Source organism: Sminthopsis crassicaudata, chromosome 4 (genome assembly GCF_048593235.1).
Source record: "Sminthopsis crassicaudata isolate SCR6 chromosome 4, ASM4859323v1, whole genome shotgun sequence".
In the NCBI taxonomy this organism is placed as follows: domain Eukaryota; kingdom Metazoa; phylum Chordata; class Mammalia; order Dasyuromorphia; family Dasyuridae; genus Sminthopsis; species Sminthopsis crassicaudata.
In genome coordinates, this window is record NC_133620.1 from 29,324,241 (window position 1) to 29,348,977 (window position 24,737).

At 59.1% G+C, this 24,737-nt stretch overlaps 1 protein-coding gene across 5 annotated transcripts; it reads right to left on the reverse strand.

Moving 5' to 3' along the window:
* Positions 1-653: 653 nt before the first annotated feature.
* Positions 654-23,754, reverse strand: LOC141541742 (E3 ubiquitin-protein ligase RNF220-like). 5 transcript variants are annotated; one of them, XM_074266136.1, is made up of 11 exons: positions 23,556-23,754; positions 23,312-23,354; positions 18,835-18,878; positions 18,455-18,587; positions 10,968-11,064; positions 10,537-10,623; positions 10,318-10,373; positions 9,804-9,885; positions 5,660-5,768; positions 5,436-5,510; positions 654-1,442 (listed from the first exon to the last, which is right to left on the reverse strand). In XM_074266136.1, exons 1-11 carry the CDS (start codon positions 23,619-23,621, stop codon positions 1,371-1,373), a joined length of 864 nt encoding a protein of 287 aa, XP_074122237.1. In that variant the 5' UTR covers positions 23,622-23,754; the 3' UTR covers positions 654-1,370. The 5 variants fall into 5 exon arrangements, with proteins under 5 accessions (XP_074122237.1, XP_074122234.1, XP_074122235.1 ...); XM_074266133.1 differs by having other exon boundaries at positions 18,757-18,878; positions 23,556-23,753; XM_074266134.1 differs by having other exon boundaries at positions 9,804-9,888; positions 23,556-23,752.
* Positions 23,755-24,737: the final 983 nt, after the last annotated feature.

The window sequence follows — 24,737 nt, forward strand, 5'->3', positions numbered from 1 at the left end:
CAGCGAGGCCCCTCGAACCATGCCGATCCTTTCCACAGACACCTTAGGTACAGGCCCCCATGTCCCCTCGGGCCTTGTGGGTCACGTAAGAACAGCCACCTGGGGAACCAAAGCTTGTGGGCAGGGCTGCCCCTCCCTGCTGTGAACCTCTGCTCAGGCCTGGGCACCCCCTTAGCTGTGGATCTGGAGACCTGGCTTCCACCCACCTCTATCACTAGCATCTCCTGGGCTTCAGGCCTCCCTGACCCCCAGTCTCTGTTTATCTCTCTGGCTCAGGTGACCCCTGGTGGCTTGGGTCAGGATCTTCCTATCCATCAGGCTGCTCCCGAATCCCCACTGACCTCTCACCCTGGGCCTGGGCGGCTCGATGGTAATTGGGTTTGGACTTGGCCCAGATGGGAAAGTGGCGCCTGTGACCCTTTGAGGTGCATGTGGAGCTGGACAACTGCAAACATTTGCTTTTGCTGGAGGCCAAGGGCAGAGCAGTGCGGGCCCTGGGGAGACCCTTCCTGCCTGGCTTGCGACCCCGAGTCTCCCTCTTTACAGACAAGCCAGACATGTCCGCCCCCAGCGCGCTCGGCCTGGGGCCCCTCGGAGGGTGCCAAGAAAGAGCCCCAGAACCTGGCCGAGGGAGAGGCTGAGGCTCGGCCACACACGGGCGTACACTGGTTTAATTCATGTCAAATGTAGTTTACAAACAGGAAGGACAAGTACCTTGGCAGAGGATATACAGACACAGCATCACAGCACAGCGTCCGCGGGGGCCGGCAGGCAGGGGCTGGCAGGCCAGGGCCAGGGCGCTTGAGCCCCTCCCCTCTGGAGGGTCACTGCCCCGGAAGGGACTCCCACTCCTTCCTTCTCAGCAGCCCAGGCGCCTGGAGCGGTCCCCCCTCCTGGAGCTGCCGGCCCCCGGGCCTAATGAAGAACTATACACCACTGAACATGAAACCACCGCTGGCAGACACAGGGGACCAGTGTGGGGAAGGGCTGGGGCTCCCCAGGCCAGGGCCTCAACCCCCCTGCCTCCTTTCAGAAAGAAGAAAACATACAACCCGGGGAGGGGCAGGGTGGGGGCGGGGAGGGTCCATCCCATCTCTACACAACATTGTAAACATACAGGGTCTATGTTACATGTGCTTGTCTGGCCTGTGTGCAGGTCCATCCGTGCGTCTGCCCAGACACACACGGGCAAGAGGGGGAACAGAGGTGGCCAGGGCTGGGCGGGGGTGGAAGGGGGGCTGGGCGGCTCCACCCCCTCCACTCTGGCTCCAGAGTCCCATGTGCACGCCTGTGTACACGCGTGTCTGTCTCTGTGGGCGGTGGGCAAGCGGGGCTGGGGGCGGGCTCACGCCTGGTCCTGGAGTCTGGGTTCACAAGTAGATGCGCCGTAGGTCCCCTGGGGCTGTGATGGTGTTACACTGGGGGCACAGCTTCTTGGCTCCCTGGAGGGGAAGAAAGGAAGGTCAGGGGAGGTCTGGTGCCCTCTGCAGTCAGGGGGCCTGGCTCCCAGAGATGGGAGGCCATCCCCCTCCCAAGGGGGCAGGTGCCTGATGGAGCGCTCCTCTCGTTGGGCCGCGATCCTTGCTCTCAGGCCCCTGAAAGGCAGGCGGTCACACTCAAAGTTAAGGGACAAGATACCTTCGATGCCTGGGGGGCTCAGGGCTGGCTGCTCTGCCTAGATAGACTTTTCCCCATTTGCTATTTCTGATTGTGGGGATCCCCTTCCCTTGTGGTCCGGAGGGAGTGGACGCTGCAGAAAGGCAACAGGAGCTGGGGAGGGGAGTCAGGGATTGCTCAGGCACCCTTCTCTCTGAGCTGAAGAACCAAGTGGCTCGGGCCAGGTCTGGAAAGCCAGGCAAAGGGAAGGCGGGAGACACCACCAGGATTCACCACCAGGGGAGGTGAGCCGAGGGATTCTGGCACAGTGTAAGCTCTCCAGCTCCCTAGGGAGGGCTATCACTTGGGGGAAAGGGGACAGGACATGTCCTATACATGTGACTAGGGTTCAGAGAGCAGGGATAGAGGGCGCTGGCATCTGGGCCAGGCCGGTCCACAAGAGCAGAACAAAGCCAGGGCCACAGTCTTGGCACCTGAGGTGAGGCCAGAGGATGCAGACTTGGGTCCAGGCCCCAAGCAGGTGGAGGATCCTGAGGGCCTGCTGAAGCATGGCTGGGGGTGGGTCCCCAAGCATGGGGGCTAGGGCCCTCTAGCCCTTGGACACGTGGCTTCCCATGGGCTTGTGGATGGGTGGGAAAGGGCCAGCCCAGATGAAGGCCTGGCTCCGACACAAGGCCCCTTTTGTGGGAAGGAGTGGGGCCGTAATCAGAACAAGGCAGGCTTGCCAGGCCCAGCTGGGCTGTTAAACCCCACGGGTCCAGCCCCCACGCTGGCTCCGCGGCCCTAACGAGATCACACGCCTGACTTTGATCAGGCCACAAAGGCCCAGTCGCTTCTCTCCAGCTTTTATTGCGGCTTCGGGCTACGTTTTAATGGTCACACAGAACCCGCCTGAGCCGGAGCCGGAGCCGGGCTGCAGGGCCTGTAATAACCACGGCATGGTCATGCAGGGAGGGCTGGCCGACAGATGAGCCGCGGCTTTGTAACGGCTTCTCCTGCCTGCGCAGCGCCCCGCCCCAGATGGGGACAAAGACTGAGGGCCGGCGGTCTGTCTGACAAAGATCTGGGAGTTTTAGTGCCCTGTGAGCTCCGTGAAGCAGCAGGGGGATGGGCAGCCAGTTCAGTGACTGGGGGCTCAGGGGGCTCCAGGACCACGAGGGGACGGTCCCTCTGCCCTGCTCAGCTGTCCTCTCGGGGGTGTTCAGATGGAGGAAGCTGTGCTGAGATGCAATGATGTGGCGGAAGGCCACCTGGGAGGGGCTGGAGGTTTTGACTCAAGAGGCCAGAGTGCTGCTTAGTGGGAAAGGCTCCAAAAGGCTGTTTCAAATGGGGGGGGGGGGGGATTTGCCCGACTGCTCTGAGCCAGGACCAGCCCCAGGAAGATGCCGATGTAAGTTAGGCCAGCTTGGGAGGAGATAGTGGTGGGGGCCTAGGGGGCCAGGTACCCATTACCTTCTGAAGAGGGAAGAGGAGACAGCCAGCAAGGGTCCCAGGGAGGGGATGGGAGCCAGGATGTTCCTATCAGAACAGACCCACGATGGGCCCTGGAAGGAGAAAGGAGATCCAGCTCCTGCCATGTTGGCCCAACAGGCCTGGGAAGCTCTCCCCAGGATGGACAAGCTGAACCTTCCTGCTCTGAGCCAGGAGCTGGGCCAAGCGTCAGTGCCAGGGGAAGCAGGAGCAATGAGCACATCGGGGAGTGTTCAGGGGAGGGCCTCTAGGATCTGGCATTTCATCCATGAGGTGGAGAGGGGCCTGGATGGCCTCTGAGGATGAAACCAGCAAGGGAGATGCTCACTCTCAGCAGAGCAGTGGGCCAAATATAACTGTAGAGTCCTAAACCAGGGTCCCAAAAATCAGCCTTGTAGACAAGCAAGCCACAGAAAGCAAGGCTAGTATGACAATTGGGGGGATAAGAGGTGGCAGTGGCAAGGTCAAGGGTCAGTCAGCCAGGCCTGGCAGCCAGCTGCATTCGATGGGGCTGGCTACGGCCAGCTCCCCAGGCACAGGGGAAACCCCGGCACAGAGAACACAAAGGCAAGAACTCAATGGGCCCTGCCCTTGAGGGGCTCATGTTCCACTGGATGTGTTTAAGCCACTAAAAACAGAAGATCCACAAGGTGATTCCTGAGAATGCTGTGGGCACTGGCACCTCCAGGGTTAGGCCGCTTGTGGTGGCCAATGAACTGAGCCTGGAAGGAAGGTATGGCTTCTGGAAGGCAGAGAAGGAAGGACACTCCTGGCAAGGAGCACAGCTAGTGCAAAGACCTGGAGGGGTAGATGATGTCTAGCAACAAGCAAGGTCTACACAACACGGCAGAACACCACCCAGTGATGGGTCTGCAGGGGCCCGACTAGGAAAGCTTTTGATGCAGATTGGCGGAATCTGCATCTGATCCAAGAGCTAAGAGAGTACCGCTGGAGACATTTATGAAGAAGGCAGCCAGGTGCTGGGGATGGACTTTGGCAGATATGAAAAGGAAGGACCAGAGGAGAGAGATGTGAGCCATAGATAGCAGGGGTGACCACACCAATCTCAGTACTGAGGGAGGCCAGAGTGAGTGTAGCATGTAACTAGAGGGAAGGGAGGACCTGGGGTCACCCCAAAGGGACAGGTCTAGGGGACGGAGGCGACAGTATGCCTGCCATAGAATGTCTACGGGACATCTGGAGGAGAGACCCCAGGTTGTTTTGGAAAGGCTGAGTGGGAGGAGAGCGCCCTCTGGTGAATGCCGCCAAGGGCCTTTCTAACACTGCGGGCCAGGGGTCCTGTGCCACATCTTGGGGGCATCCAGGGGGACACAGTCACCAGGCAGATGGAGCCGGGACACAGAAAAGAGCCTAGTGCACATCCATGCACGAGGCTGCTAACGAAGCCCATGAGAGCCAGCAAGATCACCAGGGACTGGGTGTGGGCCGGAGGCCTGCCATGCTTGGGGTGGGGTGGGGTGGATGGACCTAGGATGGAGATGCAGCAGAGATGGAGGGGCAGTCAGAAAGGTGGGAGGAGAGTTGCCAGAGTTATCTGGGAGAGGAAGCGGTCTGGAGAAGCCACTGGCCCGGGCACATAGGAGGGTCCCCATCAGCCTGTTGTGGCAGATGGAAGGGATGGCGGAGGGGACCAACCTGGGCCTGTCTGTGGGCAGACAGGCAGGAGCCAGTGCTGGAGGAGCACCAGGGCCAGGGTGGGCGATGAGAGCCAGGCTCCAAGCACTGGGCCTTGAGGAGATCCAAAAGGTAAAGCTGAAGGGAGGAGGGAGCACAGTTTGGGAGGAGGGCCAATGGGCCCAGGAAAGTGTCTGTGGTGGCCAGTAGCTAAAGGAGTGAAGTGGTCACATAAAATCTGGGATGTGCAAGTCAGCTCGAGGAACCCCTGGATTTGGGAGGTCCAGAGGAAGAGAAGTCCAGGCCATGAGGCGGGACTGGAGCCCAGGGGAAACTCAGCCTGGAGACAAGACGACTTGGGGGGAGGGGGTGGAGAGGAGGGGCAGTTCTGTGGCAGGGGCTGGGCTCAGAGGCAGGGCCGGGAGCACTGAGTGCCCTGAGAGCTGTCCCAGAGGGGGAGGCCTCCCTCGCACTTTTGGAGACAATTATAGAAGCTTTTCCACAGCTTGGAGTCTTTGGGGCCTCAGTGATCTTTTGCAGAAGGGAAAACCGAGGCTCCAAAAGTTGGCAGTTCAGCAAGATTTGGTCCCTCTCCCTCATCTTTTCCATCAGGTGTGGGGATCAGAGCACAGCCTTTGGGGTTCTTTCCAGCTCTGGGCAGCACCTCCCACAGAGGGTGGGCTGCTGCTACCTTCCTCCCCCTCATAGCTTACCAGGGTCCGGAGCCAGCACTCCTCACAATGCACGTGCCAACACTGGATCGATGTCAGAGGCATCGTGTAGGAGTCCTGGAGGGTGAGACGAGAGGGCTGTCACTGCCAGGCCCGGCTCTTCCCCCCCACTCCCTACCTGGGCACGGCCCCACTGGAGGAAAGCACCCCTTTTGCCCTCCAACCACCCAAGCCTTGGGGTGATCCTGAGCAGGCAGGCCTCTCACCATGCAGATGAGACATTTGTATCGATCCCCACGGGACAGCTGCCGCTCCAGCTCCCGCACACGGGCCTTCAGGGCCTCAAACGTGGTCACAGCTGAGTCCTCGGTGATCCTGCAATAGGGACAGGGTGAGGCCAAGGCAGTCAAAAAGCATGGCTGGCCCCTCCCCCTCCCCGCCCTGCAAAGATCCTAGGGTGGGCCCAAATCCAGGAGGGAAGAGATGGGGCCCGCCTCCCTGGCATCATAGAGACTGCTGGCAGCCAAGCCACCTGTGAGGTTAGGTGGTGGGGGGAGGGGCCTGGATGCAGCTACTAGGCTGGCCGAAGGAAGGGCAGACAGAAGGCCGGAGCTTGGGGCCTTGCTTAGAAATGCTCGCCCTCCTTGGAGGCAAAGGATTAAGTCAGCTCTCATCACTTCCTCAGAAGATGTAGATGGGAAGTCAAGCTCTTGTTTCTTCCCAGGTTGGGGTCCCTGGCCTTCCTGGTTGCACCAAACCCACATTCTTCCCAAATTCTAAGTTGTCTCAAAGAAGACCATCTAGAGCTTGCAGCCGGCCTCCAGGGGTAGGGAAGGTAGCTCCCTGACCTCCACACATCTGAGATACCCCTCTAGTGGAGTCATAGAAATGTCGCCCCCTCTCACAGTGACTGACACATGACCTAGCTTATGTCACAGGGTCAGCGCTACGTGGGTCTCCATGCCCACCCTTCAGGGAGGTCCTGGAAGCCCACCCTTGGGTGATAGCCTATAATCATCAGACAAGGCCCTTCAAAAGCTCAGACCCCATCCGTTCCCCAGCCCAGAATAGAAAGCCCTTTGGCTGAAGGCAGAATGGATAGCTAAGCTTGGGCCAAATAGTCATGAGGCTCTTCCCAGATTAGATAAGATGTGGTTGCCTGGCAGGAAAGCAGGTTTCCCCATGAGCCAGTCTGCTCTGTTCCCCCCATGGGCCGGTCTGCTCTGGTCCCCCAATCTTGGCGCACATGGAAGGCCTCCCGTGCAGCTGACCCTTGGTGGCCAGCTCGGGGCTCTTGGTGCTAGCCCGGGAAGGTGTCTGCCTCTGCAGCCCCAGCTGGGGTCACCCCTCTGCTGCTGGGTGCCAATTACAGTGTAATTAAACTGCTCAGTGCTCCCATGTAAATAACAGGGCCTGACATGGGATTTGTAATTTAAAATGTTAATGACGCTATTTATCCCCAGATTTTGCCCAAGGAGAGAGAGCCGGTGCCATAAATCCTTTGGCCTGTCCTCCCGGCAGCACCTCCCCCTTCACGCACCCCCAGTCCCACCTCCCAGTCCAAGCCGAGGGCCTGGATGCCAGGAGAAGGTCAAATGTGTGGGCCTGCTCACATGGAGTCCCAGGCCCCAGAGGAAGGCCCCATCTCCAGAAAGGGAATGGGGCTGCGGGGCTGAGGGGAGAACCAGTTTCAAACAGAAGGTGAGCCTTAGAGCCTTCAGGTGGGAGAGTCAGGAATGGGGGACTAGGAGAAAAGAGGGTCCTCAACTGGCTTCTTCTGTCCCCCCATCCCACTCACTTTTCCTTGCCACCCCCAGAGGGAGCAGGATAAAAGGCTTTCTTGTATTTCCTGAACATTCTCTGGGCCCTGAGGTCTCCCGAGTAGGAACATGGCAGGCACGGGTCCATCAGTATTTGCTCTCTCCAAATAGCGCTCAGCCAGAAGCTTCCAGGGTCACGATTTATCCTGCATGGCCTGGCTTGTTTCTTCTATAACTGAGCTACTTGTCCTCCCAAGAGGAGCCTGAGAGGTAGAGCTGGGACTGTTTCCAGAGAGAAAGGGCACTTGTACCCCACGCCCAGAGTCCCCAGGCAGTTATATGGGGGGGTTGCCTCACCTGTCTCCAGGTTCTGGGTTCCCACTCTCCCCAACAAAGGTTCCATCATTATATCACAATCCTTTGCCAGACCCCAACTTCCTCTACCACTGGGCTAGTGTAGCTGCCCGGTGGGCAAACGGCATTGGGATGCCAGGCCTGGGTACCAAAACTTGGCAATGGAAGCCCTGCCACTTCCGATTTACCTTAGCTGATGGGTTTCCTCTCCATGTCTCTGTTAAGCCATACCTGTTCCATTTAAGAGACTAGCAAAATTGAGCCCCGAACCGAGGGGTAGTCAAAGGTCAGAGAATGCGGAGGCTGAATGAGGTTTTGCTTTATGACTGGCTGGGGGCCAGAGGCCGAGGGAAGGGGGAGGAGGTCAGTTCTACCAGGAGATGGGGTCTTTTTCACCTCACCCCTTCCAGTCCCCAGACCACTCGTCTCCATCTCCTACAGAAGGAGCTGCTGGGCTCCCCCAGCACACTGAAACTGGGTGTCTGTCTCCATGCTTGCTTCTTGCTTCCCTCCCTCCTCCTTTCCCCTGGGCTGGCTCAGAGCACGGAGCTGGGAGCTGGTTTCTACGGGAACCATGTGAGTGGGATCCCACCAGGAGGCCCTGCTAGCAGGGCTGGGATGGAGCTGTGCCCACGTCTGGCCCCTGGGGCACCCTCTCTACTGAAACACCAGCTGTGTTCAGCACCCCTGACCCCCGGGGATGCGGTGGGACCAACGCTTTGTAAGACTGCCATTTCGGAAGAGAGAAAAAGCCAAACCCGCGGCAGCATCTCCTGCTCTCAAACCTTCTTAACCCAACGAGCGTTTCGCCCGCTGAAGCATGCCCGGCATGAAGTGTTCTCCAAAGGAGATAATTACAAGCGGATTGAATGCTTGGCGGCAGCGGTGGCTGACTCAAATCCCAGGTTTCACACACTCGCCTTGCCTACTGGGGCCTCCGCTGCCTATTATGCACGAGGCTTTGCCAGGCGACGAGCACGGAAATCAAGACTTGTTTTATAAAACGTCCCCCCACCCCCTGCACACAGATACCACCTGCCTGCATGTACACCCATCACACTGGCCCCCATGTCAGCGGCCCGGTCCTCTCCAGGCCCGGCCACACAGGACAGCCAGTGGCCCCTGGGCCCACCTCCTTCCCTGATTAATGATGTTGTCTCCCTGATTTATGACCGGCTCCTCCAGATTAGAGTTCGCTCCCCTCCCCCGACCCCTCCCCAGCCCCCATTCGGAAGGCACAACCACACTCGGCTGGAAATATTAGAGAATTATTAAATAAACATTCATACGTCATGTCTCTTCCCATCCTGAGCTCATCGGCGGCCTGGTCGGCCGCGCGGGCCTGTTTGCCTTGCCGCTGACACGGAGCAGCTGGAGTGATTCATGGAGAGGCTGGCTAAAACGTTTCATGTCATATATCATGCTAGCAGCGCTCTCTGCCCCGACCGAGATAAACTGATCAACCACAACGGGCTGGAATGAATTTATGACAACAGAAAATTGAGGAAAACAAATGGGAGGTGACCCAGTGGGCCAGGAAGCCAGACTCGCACGCTGGCCTGCAATCTACTCTGGTGGCAGGAAGCAAAATTGAACATTGGCCCTCAGAATGAAGATGCTGCCTTTTCCCCCATGTGACCCTGACTCCCACGTGGGAGCCGAACTTGGGCAGCACCTCTGGGGCAAGGAGGGGGCACCTGGGGCACCTGCAGCTACCCCACTTGCAGGCCGCCAACAGGGTGGGATGGGGGCTGCGGCTGCCCTTCGGGTCAGGGCACAGCTTCGGGGACCAGAGCCATGAGCCAGGATGCCCTCCCTAATTTTTGGCTATCAAGGGTGGACGAGTCTTTCCTCATCCCTAAACCTGAGCGGTGCTCAGGCAACTGTCTGACCATGGGAAAGAAGCTTCACCTCTGGCCCCACAGCTACCGGCACTGGCAGCGCTCCCCTGACCTCCCCCAGCCACAACACCAAGGCCGAGATCCTAGCTACGAATGACGAAGCCCAACGGTTCTGCCTCAACTTGCCGCGAGCAACACCCGGGACAAGAAAAATGAAACCAATTTAGCTCCCGATTAAGAAACAGAAACTGGAGATGAATCAGCCGCTGCGGCTGGGCCGGGCTGCCATACATCACCGCTCGGCGGTGGGGCTCGCGGGCAGGCGCTCCGGGGCTCTCAGGCCGGGCCCGCTTATCAATCCAGTCTGGGCAGCCGCAGGCGGCTCCCTCTCCCTTCCCACTTGCTGCTCAACCCAAGGAGGTGCCTCTGCTGCAGGGAAGGACCCTGACACTCACTTTTCAATGTCGCTGTTCTTGCACGTCTTCTGCATGGCAACCTCCTGCTTGCTGCTCTCGCCATTGCTCGTGGAGGGCATCTCTGCTGGAGAAGGAGAAGAGGCTCACACCCATCCTTGGCCCCAGACCACCCAAGGGCAGGGAGATGGGCGGGCAGAGAGGCCGCCAGCTGCTGGACAGCTCCTCCTCAGAGTGATTCCTCTCCCAGGCAGGGACGCCCCTGGTCCCAGAGGTTGAAGGGAAGGCCCTAGAGCAGGGGCCCTGGCTGCTGGACAGCTCCTCATCAGTAGTCCCCAGCAGGAGCTGGCCCCAGCCCTTTTCTTCCGAGGCTTCTGGCCAGGCAGCCTTCCTACTGCTTTAGTCTCAGTTCCCCCAGTGAATGGGGAGCAGGGGACGGATGTTCTGGGGGGCCGTGCCTCGCAGCAGGGGCAAAGGCAGCTGAGGTTCTTGTGTCCCTCCCCCTGCCGGTAGGACTAGGGCTGCGGCTGCCCCCCCCTCCAAGTACAGGACTCACCATCGCTGGCCCACTTGGAGAACTCTGGTGTTATCCGAGTACTGGGTGTGCCGCCACTGCAAGGAAAGTGAGGAAGCAGTGAGACCTTCAGGCAGAAAATGGGGGAGACCCCACTGAGGGGGGCTGCCCCAGCAGTGATCCACGTGGCCTCCACGAGGGAGCAGCAGCTACTTTGAGCATCCCCCTCTCCCCACCCTAGCTCCATGCCTAGGAACTCACTTTAGCACAGCTCCTCGGAGGGCCTCTCTCTCTTTGGCTTCCCCTGGCTCCTCACCAGTACACGGAATGATGTCAGCCTCAGTGTACCTGAACCCAGGTTAAGGTAAATATTGCCCGGCTCCAAAGCAAGGCCCGGCTCACTAGGATTTGTCAGTTGGAGGCCAGTCCCAGGACCTCAGCAGTTAGGCTGTCACATGATGGGTAGGAAGTGACTGGGGAGGCCTCGCTTTGGGCGGGCATGGGGGGTGAGCAGCCTTTTCAAGTGCTCTAAGGTTACAGTGTACAAAGTGGAGTGAACAGGCTCTGCTCACCAAGACTGGGCGTCTTTGACCTAGAGACTCCCCAAGCCCTTCAAATGATTCCTTTTGTGTAGGTTTCCCAAAGCCCAAGGATGTCCCGCCCTCCCCTCCCTCACATGTCCTTCAGGATACTGGGGCTTCCCATATTCCAGGGTATCATCACCATCCACATCCAGGTCAGCATCACTGTCGGGATTCTCTTTGCCGCTGCACATGATGAAGCCAGAGCCTGCGGGGAGACAAGAGGGCAGGGGGTGAGGGAGGCAAGGCACCTACTTACTGTGTGCGAGCATGTGCCAGCAGCTTCTGGGAAAAAATCCAGCAAGATAGAATCACTGCCGGTTCTGAGTCTTAAGTGATCCCTGATAGGCCCAGCTTCTCTGGTCTGCCATTCAAGGATCCTTTTTACCCGCTGACTGTCAAGCCTCCCTAAAAAGATGCTCCAATGGGCCTTAACTCACCTCATCTTGCTGTTCCCTACCTACGAAAGCCCAGCTCTAGGGCCACACTTTCTTGGACTGCCCTATTCCTGGGCAACTTCTCCCACAGCACACTGCAAGGGGCTGACACCTTTCCTCACCAGTCTAGCCTGGCTTCCAGAAAGGGCTCTGCGTTGTCTCTAGGATCCTCAGAGAAAATTTAGAGGAAGGATTCTGGAAATCCATGAAGAGACACAGGATATATAAGCCAGGGCCCTGCCAGCTCTTTGTTGCAATATTTCCATATCAGCTCAAAACCCTGCCTGCTCACTGGCCCACTTACTCCCATTCTGCAGATGGAGATGCTGACTCTCTGAGGGCCAGAACTGAAGGCCAAATGGGCTGCAGGCCTTCCCCTTAACTTCACTTACACATGTGCCACCTTGCCTGGAGGGCAGACCAGAGTAGGCTATGCCCAAATGGGGATGCCCTGCTATGCCGTGGCTGGTTCACCATGACCCCGGAGGCCCAGCTTCTTGGTTCTGCCTCAAGGTCCCTGCCAGCAAAATCACCAAGCAGCTGCTCAAATATTTGGTGTCTGAACTGCCTGCCATTAATTATTCATCCCTGCCTCGTTCAGACCAGATTCCTGGACAAGAGCAGTCACACACTGATAGGGAGAATGGCCCCAGCGGGATGCATGCTCACACCTGCTCCTTCCCCTGGACCCTGGGCCCCTTGCTCCTGGAAGCCACTGGCCCACGATGGCCACATTTGTAGAAACTACAAGACACCATTGGGAAGAAAGAGGCTTTAGATCACACCATGTCCTTTGACGGCGGTGGCAAGCTTCCGTATATCCCATCTAGGGAAGCCACGGGGCACTTCTTAACTGTTCACCTACACTCAAAGAAATGGGTCTTCAAAGAGTCAAGATCTACATTCGAGGGGCAGACATCCACCAGTTTTGTCGAATGACTTGTTTGGATGATGCAGGCTCCTGGGCTGCTCTGGAGATCAGACTGCCTATCAAAGCCCTTTTGGGAGGGAGGGAAGCAGATGTGTTGCCCCCAACCCCACTCCAGAAAAAAGGCAATAGACAGCTGGCAGCCATTTCTGAGGGTCTCCCAGCTGGCCAGGTGTATTCTGAGAAGCAATTTTGGTCTCATTGGTGAGTGGCACCTCCATAAACCCTCTGACAGTTTGGGAGACAAACTCCCCCATCAATCAGGATATAGCTATTAGGATTGCGGCAGCCCCCCCAGCCCCCACCCCAGCACTGTGTATACACAGCTTTCTGGGGGCCGCTGGCCCGACGCTCACAAAATCAAGTTATTCCTGCTTCTGCCAGGGACTGCGGAAGCCGAGGACCACCTTCACTGAGTGACGAGTGATGAGGTCAACTTCATATCCTCCTGGCGGCTGTTCGCCTGCCGCTGCCCGCTCAGGCAGGGTTAAAGGGGTCTCAGCTTCTTGGAAACGATTTAAAATAAATACCCCAAAGGTGTTTAAGAGCCCCAAATCATTAACAAACTCCACCTCGCCTTTCAAGTGCCCCATGGCCTCTCTTTTCCTGAAGCCTGTAAACAAAGCAGCAGAGCAGCCAGCCTATGGTCTAGCCTCCGTTCTCCTGGCGCTCCAAGGGCTGGTCTGAGAGGGGGCATGCCGCTTGCTCCCTGCTGCTTGGCTCTCACCTGGATGGCTCACAGAGACCAGAGTGGCGTTCTCAGGGCTGCCTGAGCCTAGCCTCGGCTCCATTTACCTTTGCCCAGACTGTAAGCTTGGAAGCCTTAGATAGACCTGAATTGGAGACCCCCATTCACACACCCCTGCTGCCGATTCCCTGGGCAACCCTGGCCAAGTTCTTTAAGCTGCCACGGCTCAGCCGCTCCTCTGTAAAAAGTGAGACAGATTAGACTCTTTCAGGTCTGGGATCACATGATCTCCGAGTTGGGGATTCTATGGGACAGCCTAGCACTTTAGGTGACAGATGGCATTCCCTCAGGCCCCCCTCCATTCCCCCAAACATTTGACAGAATCCTGCCTAGTCTATACACACCCTGCTCCCTGGCCTGTTAAACTTTATTTTCTTAATGAAATGTCACTCGCTGACTTCTCACAGCATTCCAATAAAAAGAAATGGTTGTAAAGTCATTTTATGTGGATCCCCAGATGGCCCCCTGGCCGGGAAAGGCCGCGAATCTCCTTTTTACCCTCAGCTGTTGAAATATCCCAAAGTAGCATTTGCAGACAAGATGGCCTAGGAAGCAATCTTTGCCTTAGAGGGGCTGAAAGGAAGCTCGGTCCCCTGATCCAGATAAGGAGAGATGGGCCACAGTAAGCTTTCCCCCCAGACTGCAGGAAGAAGGGTGTCTCCCCCATCTCTGGGTCCTCAGAGACCTCAGCAGTCAAAGGAGGCAGGAGCAGACTGGTAAATTTCTTTTGCTCTAAATCCTGGTACCCTGGAATGACTGGGGTCTACGCTCAGGGGGTGAGTGGAAGAACGCTGCTTGATGGCTTCTGGAAGGAAGAAGTGAGGCTCCCTTCTGCAGAGCTTGAAAGCCGCGTTAGGTGCTCCGGGACTACTCCTGCTTCCAGTTTGGGATTCTCAACCCAGCTCCCCAATAGTGAGGGGGGAAAAGGAAAACCCCAAAAGGAGTAGCCTTATCCTTCAATTTCAGGAGTTGGGCCCAACTCCATCCCATGGCAAGCAAGACCTTGAGATTGAGCTAGGAGAGGGAAGAATGGGTGCTAAAATGATAAGGTCTAAATTTCATAAAATAATCTCCTCTCGTCCAAAGGAATTTTTTTTCCTGGACCAGTAAGAAGAAAGTCGGTGTTAATTTAATCAATTGATCAGCATATTGATTGAGAAACCGGAGATGTGTGTGAGCTTGGAGCAGTAATGTCCTGGAATCCGAGACCACAAAAAAAGCCTCCATTGATTTCCTCACCTGCTGCCCCAAGCACAGGCGGGGGAGGGCCAGAAGGTGAGATCCCCATCCCCCCTTGGTGGGATGCTGGGGGCCAGCAGGGGCCGAGCTAGACCGGGGCGTCGGCTGCAGATGAGTTTCCAGCTGAAATTAGTTACCGATGCCGCCGTGGTGGCTTGTGTAAACGCCATCGATTGGGGCCTGACAGTCCTTGGAGCCGGCCCGGGCGATGCCGGGACAATCAATCGGCCGGCAGTGTCTGTCACCTGCCACTTGGCTGAGCAGTTGACAATGCAATTATCCAGTGTGGAGGCAGGGAGTTGGCGTGTGTCAAACGCAGTTAGCCACTTTCCGGGCACCACTCGATAATGCGTTTCACTGCCTCACTTGCTGGCGCACGTCAGAAGAGACACAGACAGGCGGCGACGTCCGAGCTGCCAACGCCCCGGCCTCTGCTTCCTTTTACCATCTCTGACTCGACAACCATGGGCGCCCACGCCACCCACTGGGCCAAAGGCCAAGGGGCCCGGCAACTACACCACACGCCTCCTCCTCCTCCTCCCCCTAATCCCCAAGTCTCTCCTTAGCATACACGACAAAGGCAGATGCTGGCCATACAGCACCTGCCACCTCTCAGGCCGGACAGCAGGGGTGGCAGCCGTGGCCTCTGCCACAAGGGGTAGGGAGTGAGGAGCCAGGCTGCCCCTGCTGCCCCAGAGCTGGCAGGTGCCACGCCATCAGGACCCCTCCTCCCAGGCCCAGGCTCGCTGCACCATCTGTCTCCACCAGCTTTTCACTCGACTGGGCCCAGGGTAGCTTTGAGATTGTGTTGTCCTGGAACGAAAGGTGATTGGGGCCTTCGGGGCACGCAGCCTTTGCCTGGCTCCTCTCTGAGAAGCTGGGCATTCCCAGGCTGCCATGGAAAGGTGGCTGGAGCTGCCCAGGCCAGGTCTGCTTCCAGGCAGACTGTTCTTTCTGTCCCCAGCTTGGTGATGGGACCCAGCACAGGCTTCCCTGATCCCTTGGCTGAGAGGACTCCGAATCCTCGGTGGGTCCCTTCCACCTCCACTTCCTGGCTTGTCTCGGGAGATTGCTCCATCTAGCTGCTTGTGTACTTGGAGTCAAGGCTAACTCTTTCCTGAAATGGGGTCGGTCCATTTCCTGTCTCTCTGTGCGAGGGAGTATGGTGGACAGGTGGCTGTGGTCCCACGAGCCCAACAGGAGACAACTGGGACTCCACCAGAGTAGGAACAGGAGCAGGAGCTAAAGAGGACACTCCCAGGGATGGAGCCCTTCTCAGGGAGGCTAGTCCCCCATTTCAGAGAGGATCCTGAGGCATAGAGGGGAAGGCACTCGCCAAGGTCCACAGGGAGTCTGTGCAGAGCCTCGGGGGTCAGTGCTTTTGAGCTTGTGTTCAGTTTCAGGGAAGGCAGCAGGGCTGTGGCAGGAGGGAAACTCACTGGCCCCCACCGTAGATGGAAGCTTTGCCTGTGATTGTCACTGTCCTGGGCTGGCCCTTCACTATTCCCCCCAGTTTTGGGGAAGCCTGGGGGAGCCCCAAGGTTTCTCCGCATCAGGTGGGGCCCGAGGGGACCTCTCTATTCCTTTGTCTCTGTGCCCCCTCAGACCAGGCATCTCTTCCTATCTTCAAATCCGCAGCTGCTCCCCTGGGCCTCCCCCTGCCCTGAAGCTTCACTGCTCCCATAGCAGCAGGAGGATCATTTTCAAGACAACTGATGGGTTCAAAGAGAGGAACTCCCAGAGGCTGGGGGGAGGGGGCTTGAGGCGGGAAGGGCCTGGCTTGAGGTAGGAGGGAAGAGGATGAGCACTGAGCAGGAACTGATCCCCAATTCTCCCGTGCCGTCCTCTGCCCCATCAGGTGCCTCTGTCCCTGTCTGTGGCTGGCTCTCTCTGAAGTCTGCTGGACAGCTTCCTCAAGCTGGCGTTATCACTCCCTCTAACCGGTCTTGGCAGGCAATCTAATTCCTCCTGAAAAGGTCACCGCCATTTTAACTGCCTTTCAATCACATTACGCACGCGGCCGCTCGCCCGGGCTCCCAACCCAAGGCTCGAGGCTCGGCTCACGGAGAAGCGATCGATGCCCTGACACGAGTGTGGCCCCGCGCCCCCCAGGACCACGCCTGCAGCCCCCCGGAACAGCCGGCTCGGCGGCAGCACCTCGGAGGCAGGCCTTTCGTGGGCCGCGGTAGCTCAGGCTCCAGAGCCTCCCGGTGGCCTGGCGCTATCGCGCTGGCCTCAGAGGGGCCCCTAGCTCGCTCACTTTCCTGCTTCCCCGCCACTGGTTTCATGTCCTCTCATTGATCCCCATGTAAAACAGTGTTTCAAGCGGGCTCGCCTTCTGACTGTGCTGAGCTGGTTAAGAGATGACAGCGGCTTCTATCAGGAGAAGCATGCGCACTTCTCTGTAGATAAAGGAGCCCCCGCTTTTCAAGTCACACACACAAGCCCATGCTTTGAATCCTTCAAAGACCGGCCCCTGTTGAGCCCCCCTTAGGAATTCTTTAAAGCGAGAACCTTACAGAGTGACCGTTGGGGGCCAGAAACGTGCAGCTCATTGGTTTTTTCCAAACCACCTCAAGGCACGCCATGTAGAAGGCGTCTTGGGATGGGGAGCTGGCCAGCACCACTGCAAGGGACAGGATGTTGTCAGAATCCCAACTCCTGGGAGCAAGAGCAGCCCCTTGTGCCTTGGGAGGTTCCTCCCACCACCAGCTACGCCCCCTCCTGTGCCCACATGCCCGGGAGAACGTTGATGGAGCAGTAAGAGCTTCTCTCTACAGACAGGGGGCTGGGCTCTGGGAAGGACCCCAACTCTCCAGGTCAAGCCAGCCTGGTCACTGCTGGGATCTGGCAGTCTTGCCAAGGGATCATCCTGTTTCCAGCAGCACAACGAGAGAGAGGGCTAGCTTCAAATACCTCCTCAGACGATTCCTTGCTGTGTGAGCCCAGAAAGTCGCTTAGCATCTCTGTGCCTCAGTTTCTCCATCATTAAACAAAGCTATGATGGCTTTGAAAAAGCTCTCCTGGGTTTAGTGCCTCAGTTTGCCATCGGCGCACAGGGACTGCGTTTCCCCCCCTCCAGATGAGAGGCTGAGATAAGAGACCAGATTGGATCCGAGCCATTTCTCAGCCAGGGGAAGAGAGAATGAACGAGCCCCTTTTGGCCTGCCGGGCTGGTCTCCCTACTGCTGGGATCGGGGGTGACACAACTGGCCCCGGGAGCTGGGGCAGCGCTCTCTCCGGGAGCTGGAGGTAGCTGGGAAGCAGATGGCCTCCCTTGCTGACCAGCCCCCTGGGCAGTGCTAGGCAGATGCACTCAGAATCCTCATCTAGCTTCTGGAAATCCCAGTTCTGCTTTATACCAGGCCCTTCCTCTGTGAGGAGGAGGATCCAAAGGTGTGCGCCCTCCTTGGGAGATGGCTCGCCTCTCCTAACAGCCTGCTCATCCTGGGGCTGGCATGACACCGCCGGAGAACACCGAGCCCTACCCATTCCCCACAGAGCAGGGTCCATCTGTACGATCAGGAGCCAGAAGGGGCGTAAGCCTCCCCTTGACCCCACACAGGAGCAAACCCCAGTCTCCAAGCCTGGTTGTGCCCCGGACATGGCTGAGGGGGCCCAACTCTGCTCTCCAGTTGTTGCTGCTTAAATTATACACAGACATGGGAGACGTGGGGACGTCTCTCCAAATCAAGAAAGGCCCAAGGTCTCTGCCATGGCCCGTGGTCCCACCCACTCCCCTTGGGGGTCTCAACGTCCAGCGCCTCAGCCCTGGGAGCTTGGAGAGGAAAGCTGCATAGCCAAGCTTCCTCCTAGGTCAGGCTGAGGGCGAGGAGGGAGAGGGGATGGGCCGGGAACTAAAATTACATTCGCCAATAAAGCTCACAGGAGGTCAAATTTTGCCATAACTCACTCTTTCCTCTGTAACTGATTTCTCTGACACTGAGAACAAGGAGAAGGAGGGAAACATAAAATGTGTTTGTCTGGGAGCCCTGAGGGCCCGAAGCGCTGGAGGTGTGCAGCGGGCTGCTGGATTCTCATTTATCAACCTTAAAAGGGATGGAGTGATAAATGCATAACCGTCCCTTTAATATTTGATGCGGGCGCTAAGCCGCCTGAGCTGTCACCTTCGATGCATCAGCGGGGGCTGATCAAGCCGCTTTCTGTCGTCACCCCCTCCCCACCCGCCGGCCCGGGGGCCGTTAATATGCTCTGAGCGTGCCTCCGGCCCCTGCGAGGACCTTACCTCGGAAGCCGCCCTCCAACAGGGTAGTGGCGCGTATCCTCTTCTGCCCGCACCACTCATACTCTTCAAAGCGGGTGCTGTTCTCGGTCTCGATGTCCACGGAGTCATCCTCAGTCACACAGGAGCCTTCCCTCTGGGGAGGCAGAGCAGGCAGGTGGGGTCCCGGGTGGGGCGGAGGCTGCCCGGCGGGGCACGGAGGCATGCCAGGGGGCAGCAGCCCTGCCCCTCCAGGACATCCCGGTCTGGGCAGGGGAATGGGGGCGGGGGGAGGGAGGGCGCGGGGGCGGCAGTGGCACCTCTACCTGGGAAAGGCATTGCTCCACATGCCTACTCATCTCGGGCTCCGATCCTGCCAGGGGGCGGCTGCACAGGGGACATACCTGGCCTTCATCCTGCTTCCGACGCTTCATCTTCCCAATTCGAGCTACACAGAAAAACCAACCACAAGGCACCAATGACACGGGCCCCGAGGTCCCTTGGAGGCACGGGGCCTAGAAGCCCAACGGGTGGAGGCCTGGGAAGGCAGGCTCTGTCCTCCCCCACATCCACCCTCCAAAGTGCACTCCCCCCACCCCAGGTTACAAGCTCTTCAGAGGGCGGGGCTGAGAGGGGCCTTGATCTCCCCTCCCACCCTGGGCAGGCAGTGGCTCTGCCTGGGAGCTTGCTGGAGGGCATGGCTGTGCTGGCCATGCACTGGGCTGTCTGGGCACACAAGGAGCAAGTGGCTGACTTGAAATTTTTCAGACCTTGGCCTAAGCATTCATGTAGTTCAATATTTCCCCCAGAGACTGAGGGAGGAGGAGGATGGTTTACAACTATTTGTCCCTAAGATTATTACTCCCATTTTATAGATGAAGAAACTGAGGTCCCACAGTGATTTTGCCTAGGGTCACACCTGATCTTCTGACTGCAACTAAGACTACTGGCCCTCTCACTGTATTGTGCTGTCCCATTTTACAGAGGGAGAGACTGAGGTCAAGGAATCTCTGACTCAAAATAACAAAGGGTCGCTTATGTAGAAGCTTTTGACTGGGCCCAGGTGCATCCTGGGAGCTTTGTGCTCCCCAGAGCCCCATCACTTCCAATCATGGAGGAAGGGAGGGAGTGGCCTCAGAGGGGGGGGGGGGTTGTGGGCCAGGGAGCCTGTGGCAGAGCTAATTAATACTGAAAGAGCGATCATTTCTAATTAGTTCACTGATCCCTCTCCTCCTCCAGCTCGCCAGGCCCCAGAACCCAAGAACTCAGGGAAGCAGGGGCAGCACTTGGGGGCTGGGCTGGGGGCTCCTCCCCCCAGACCCCACCCCGCCTGCTGCCTTCTCAGCTTCTCCTAGGACAGCTTCCTGGGGACCTGGGCTCTTCCCTGATTATCTCAACCTTCTGCTGGGAGGTGAGGAGTTCACTAATGTTTATTAGCATTAATAATGATGATTAGGCTGTCAGAAGACCCTTGGAGAGCCACCAGCCCAGCCCGCCTGCCTCGCCTATTACTGATGGCTCAGCTAATGGGAGGGGGAGCACATGCTTAACCCCTTCTCAGCTGGGCCCTCCGGCCCGGGCAGGCGAGAGAGGCCCACAAAGCTCCCATAGGGCCCGAGGACCAGGAGGTGGCGGGGGGGAGGGTGCCCTGGCTGACTCCCACTTCCCAGAGCTCCCCAGGGATGGCTGAGTCTCGGTCAAGCTACCCATGGGGCAGGCCCACTGAGGCCCGGGGGGGGGCTGAGGGCACTTGCTCAACATCATGAAAGGAACAAATGACTGGGGCAGGATACGATCCAGGTCCTCAGGGCTCTCAGCCCACACTCCTTCCACTGCCCTGCAATCTGCACCCACCGCCCAGGGGCTGGGCCGCATGGAAGGCTGGGGCCAAAGAGACCATGTAACGTGGTCAGACCCGCTCTCCCCTCTCCCTGTAAGGTCCCAGTCACGGCCAAGGGGCTGGGATGTCCATGCCCTCTTCCTTCCATCTCCCAGCAGATGGGGGACAAGGCTGCCAGTTGCTGGGGGCACAGAGACCTACTCTGACAGCAGAAAGTTTCCCTCATTCTCCCCAATGCTGGAGCTGCAAGGACCTTATGGATTCTTATCCTTATTTTACAGAGAAGGAAACTGAGGCACTGACTGATGCACTGCCACCTGCCCACCTTCTGGGCTCCTGTGACCCTGAGGACAAAAGGCACAGTCCATGGGACTCAGGAACTGCACGGTTCAGCACGGTTAGGGCCCACTGGGGTGATTTGGGCAGCACTTAGCACACGGTGATGCTGGAAATTGGCGAGAGGTGAGAGGTCAAGATGGGTGTGCCCTTCTGTGAGTCGCGGGCCAATGTCTCAAGTGTCTGAGGCTCCTCTCTGCGTTCGGCACCGGGCCCACTGGGCTGCCAACCTCAAACCAGGAGCCATCACAGCCTGGGTGGAAACTGCCAGCAGCCCGTTGGCTTCAGGAAGACTTGGAGGCCCTGAGGTATAGCTGGGCCAGGGAAACGGGCTCCAGGGCATTGGCTCTGGAGAAGGAAGGGATCTGGGGATCATCTTCCACCAGGGCGGGGGTGGGGTGGGTGCTGCTGAGAGCCAATACTGGGGCCTGCCTCTCTGTTCTTCTAAATCTTGCCTCTCCCTCTGGGGCTCTCCCGGACAAGCCCAAGGTCCTGGCAGGAGGTGCTCAGTGATGAAGGGCTGCAGGGAAGGAAACTAGTGAAAACCCGGGGGGGTGTGTGTGTGTGTGTGTGTGAAGAAAGCCACCTCCTCCACTGGGCCGGGCCAGGCTGGCTGGCGGCGTCTGGCTTCCGAACGGCCTGCCCTGTGCTGCCGCCGACAGCGGTGGGCCTGCCTTAGGAATCTTGCACCAGGGTGCCAGGGGCCCAAGCGTCAGGAAAGGACTCCCTGGTAGTGGAGAGAGCTTTAGAATCGGTGGATAAGGCCTTTGCTATTTGCTCTTTGTGAGATTTAGGGCAAATCCCTTTGCCTCTGTGGGCCTCAGTTTCCCCATCTGTAAATTGAAGGTATCAGACCTGCTCTCTAAGTCCTTCCCTGGCCCCCAGGTCCTCTGCCTTGCAGCAGGTTTATGTAAATGAGTTCTGTGTGTATGAGTCTTCAAGAGCCACGGCCTTCCGGAGGCATCATCTGACCACCTGGCCACTCTTACTGAAAAAGCTCCAGTGGCTCCCCGCTGCCCGGGACAAACCCACTTAAGCCCTCCATGTGTTGGTTCTAGTCTAGCTGCCCAGATGGACTCACTATTTCTTCCCCTTCCACGTCCCACACTGCAGCCAAACTGACCTCCCTGCTCCGGCTCAACGTCCAGCTTTCTGCCCTGAGGTCCTTCCCAGCCTGTCCAAGGCCCGTGACCAGATCCAGGGGCCTTTTCTCCATCCCCAGGCTTCCTCCCCACCGCCCGGGCCCCGGTGCGGCCTCAGCTCGTCTGCTCCCCTCTCTCCTCGCCAGGTTTTTGCGGCTGTTCCCCTGGCTGGGCCTCGGCCTTCTCCCCATAGAGTCTTTTAGCTCCTCTCAGGAGCCATCTCTGCACCGACTACGGACTCCCGGGCTTCTCTGTCCAGCCCTCACCTCTCTCCCAAGTTTCAGTCTCACATCTCCATGTGCTTAAGGAACATTTCAAACTCAACCCGTCCCAGAGCGAGCTCTTCCCTCAGATTCTCCCCATCTTTGTCATTTCCTCATTGCTCTGGTGGGGGTGGGGCGGGGGGGTTACCACCACTGATCTTCCAGTCACAACCTCGGCCTCATCCCCATCCTCCATCTCTGCCGCCCCTCCCCCAACCTGTCACCAGTGGTGATTTCTGTGCCACCTCTCTGGGCCTGGCTCTTCCCTCAGCAGTCACACCTCCCGCTCTGGCCACTGGGGGCCCTGCCCACTCCCGTTCCTCCTCCCCTCAGCTGCCCAGGGGCAGGGCTGACCATCCCCCTCAATAAGCTTTGGTGGCTCCGGCCTCAACAGAAGCCTTTCACAGGTTGGGAGGGGGGCTCCCTACCTTTCCCTTCTTCTAGTGACACTGGCCGGCCTGACTCCAGAGGTTTTCCCAGGCTGCCCTTGGCTTGGCTTAAATCCCACCTCCAGCCAGAAGCCTTTCCTAATCCCTCTTAATGCTGCCCCGCCTCCCCCAGGCTCTCCAGTGCAGAATTAAGGACCTGACACTTAGTAGGTGCTTCAGCAGCAGCTGCGGCCTCCTCGGCCTGGTGCCTCAGGGATCCCCGCTCCCTTCCCAGCCCTCGGAGACGGTTTTTGGGCTTACTTTCCTGGGAATGGGCAGAGTGGAAGCTCTGGGAGGGTGAGTAGGCTTCCTGTGTGCCTAGTGTGAGCACTCAGTGTCCTGTTTTTTTTACCTGGACCCATGATGTCATCGGTGTGGAAAGGGAGGAGGGGAGGAGCTTCTTTAAGTGATGCTCCTGGGGCAGGTGGAGGAGCTGAGTTCAAATGCTGCCTCAGACACTGAGCATTTACTAGCGGTGTGACCCTGGCCTAGTCACTTCCCCCCCAGTGTAGCCCTAGAAGGGGAGGGCCCAGCCTAGAGCAAGGGCGGTCCCTGGGCCAGGCTTCAGAACAAAGCTGGGGGGGTGGGGGGGTTGGGGGTGTCCCGGGCAGGGCCCACGGGAGCTCCCTAGCACAGCTCGGGGTTAGAGGCAAAGGCCCCGGGTGGACATCCCGGCTCCATCCTGGCGCGCCCCGCGGGCCTCAGTTTCCCCTTCTGTAAAACGAGGTAGTTGGGCCCCGTAACAGTAGTTATGCCCAGGGAGTCGGTCCCCCGGCCTCAGAAGCGCTCCGAGGGCCTGCAGCCCCAAACCCCCCGGTGCCCGCGTATCGCGACGGGCGCGCAGTGTCGCCGGTGCCCAGGGCCGGACTCACCATTCAGCCGGGTCTGCCGGTTGGCTCTCACTCTCAGGAAGGTCTGAGGGGAAATCCGGGCGGACGGCGCGGCGGAGGCGGCAGCAGAGCGGGGAGGGAAGGAGAGGAGCACAGTGAGGTGGGTGAGGTGCGATGGGGCGCCGGCCCGGCGAGGCCCCCTCCCCTCCCTTCTCCGGGCCCCTTCTCCCTCCCCGGGGCCGCCCCCGCCCCTCCCCCCAGGCCCGGCCCGTGTCAACAAACCTACTTCCTCCCTCCTGCCACCGCCCACGCCGGCCGCCCCGTTGCGCCCGCGGTTCCGGACCCTCGGCATAGCCGCCCCCGGCCCCCGCGCCGCCGCCCCGGCCCCCGCCCGGCCCCGAGGCCGCCGATGCGGGCGGATTCCCCGCGGCTGCCCGGCGGCGGCGCCGCCTCAGCTCCCAGCAGCGGCGGCGGCCATGTTGGCCCTCGTCATGTGACCGCCGCTGCCGCCGCGCGCCCGGTGTGAGAGGTCACGGGCAGCGCCCGCAGGGGGCGGGGCCGCGGCGTGCAGGCACCCTCCAGATGGGGGTAGGGGGAGCGCCGGGGACCCAGCTCCCTCTCCTTAGGATTGGCGGTGGCCGGAGCTTGGCTGACCCCGGCCTGCTAGGCCTTCTTGGAACAGCGCGTATCTATGTGGGTCCGCCAGGGGCCTTGAATAGGAGACGTATCAAGGGGCAGTAACTTTAGGGGTCTGCGAGTCCGCCCCCGCCCGTAGTACGGGGAGTGTTCGCCTGCGGCCGCCCGCCCCGCCCCTCCCGGTCCTCTTAGAATGAGAAGGGTCCGTGGAGTCCGACCCCGCCCCGTGACCAGAACGAACTATTGTGTGTCAACCTTCGGGCCCTTAGAATGGGAGGGCGGGGTGTCTGTCACGCTCCCCTCCCCCAACCCCCCCAATGTGATGTATTAACCCGCGGTCTGAGGGGCTGACCCCGCCCCTTAGAGCTGGGAGTGCCTTTGTGTATCGGGCCCAGGGAACGAGACGTAGCCCGAAGGGTCGGCTGCGGAGGGGGCGGTGTCAGTCATTCCCCCCTCCCCCCCCCCCCCCCCCGGAACGGGATGTACCGGCCCGAGATCCGCGGGTCTGACCCCGCCCCTCAGGCAAGGGCTGCCTTAGGGATCCACCATTGGGCCCTTAGCTGAAGTGTCCGTACGTATCACGTTCTGTGGGAGATGTGTCCGTGTGTCAGCCGCGGCCCCTCAGGTTGGGACGCAGCCGCTGGGGATCCGCGGGGCTGACCCCGCCCCCGAGGTGGCTCAGCACTGGTATCCCGCGGGCTCCCCCGCCCTCCCCCTCCGATGTTTACCCGGAAGCGTCCGCCCGGGCCTGCCCCCACCCCCCCCACGTGATTACCGGCCGGCCCGCCCGCCTCGAGCCGCTGGTGTTTTGATGTGACCCGGCCGGGCCGCA

Coding starts and splice junctions, on each gene's coding strand:
- LOC141541742 (XM_074266132.1), bottom strand. CDS start 23,621: ATGCCGAGGGTCCGGAACCGCGGGCGCAACGGGGCGGCCGGCGTGGGC. Junction 23,355..23,555: donor GCGGTGGCAGGAGGGAGGAA/GTAGGTTTGTTG, acceptor ATTTCCCCTCAG/ACCTTCCTGAGAGTGAGAGC. Junction 5,769..9,803: donor AAGAACAGCGACATTGAAAA/GTGAGTGTCAGG, acceptor TCCCTATTGCAG/GATCACCGAGGACTCAGCTG.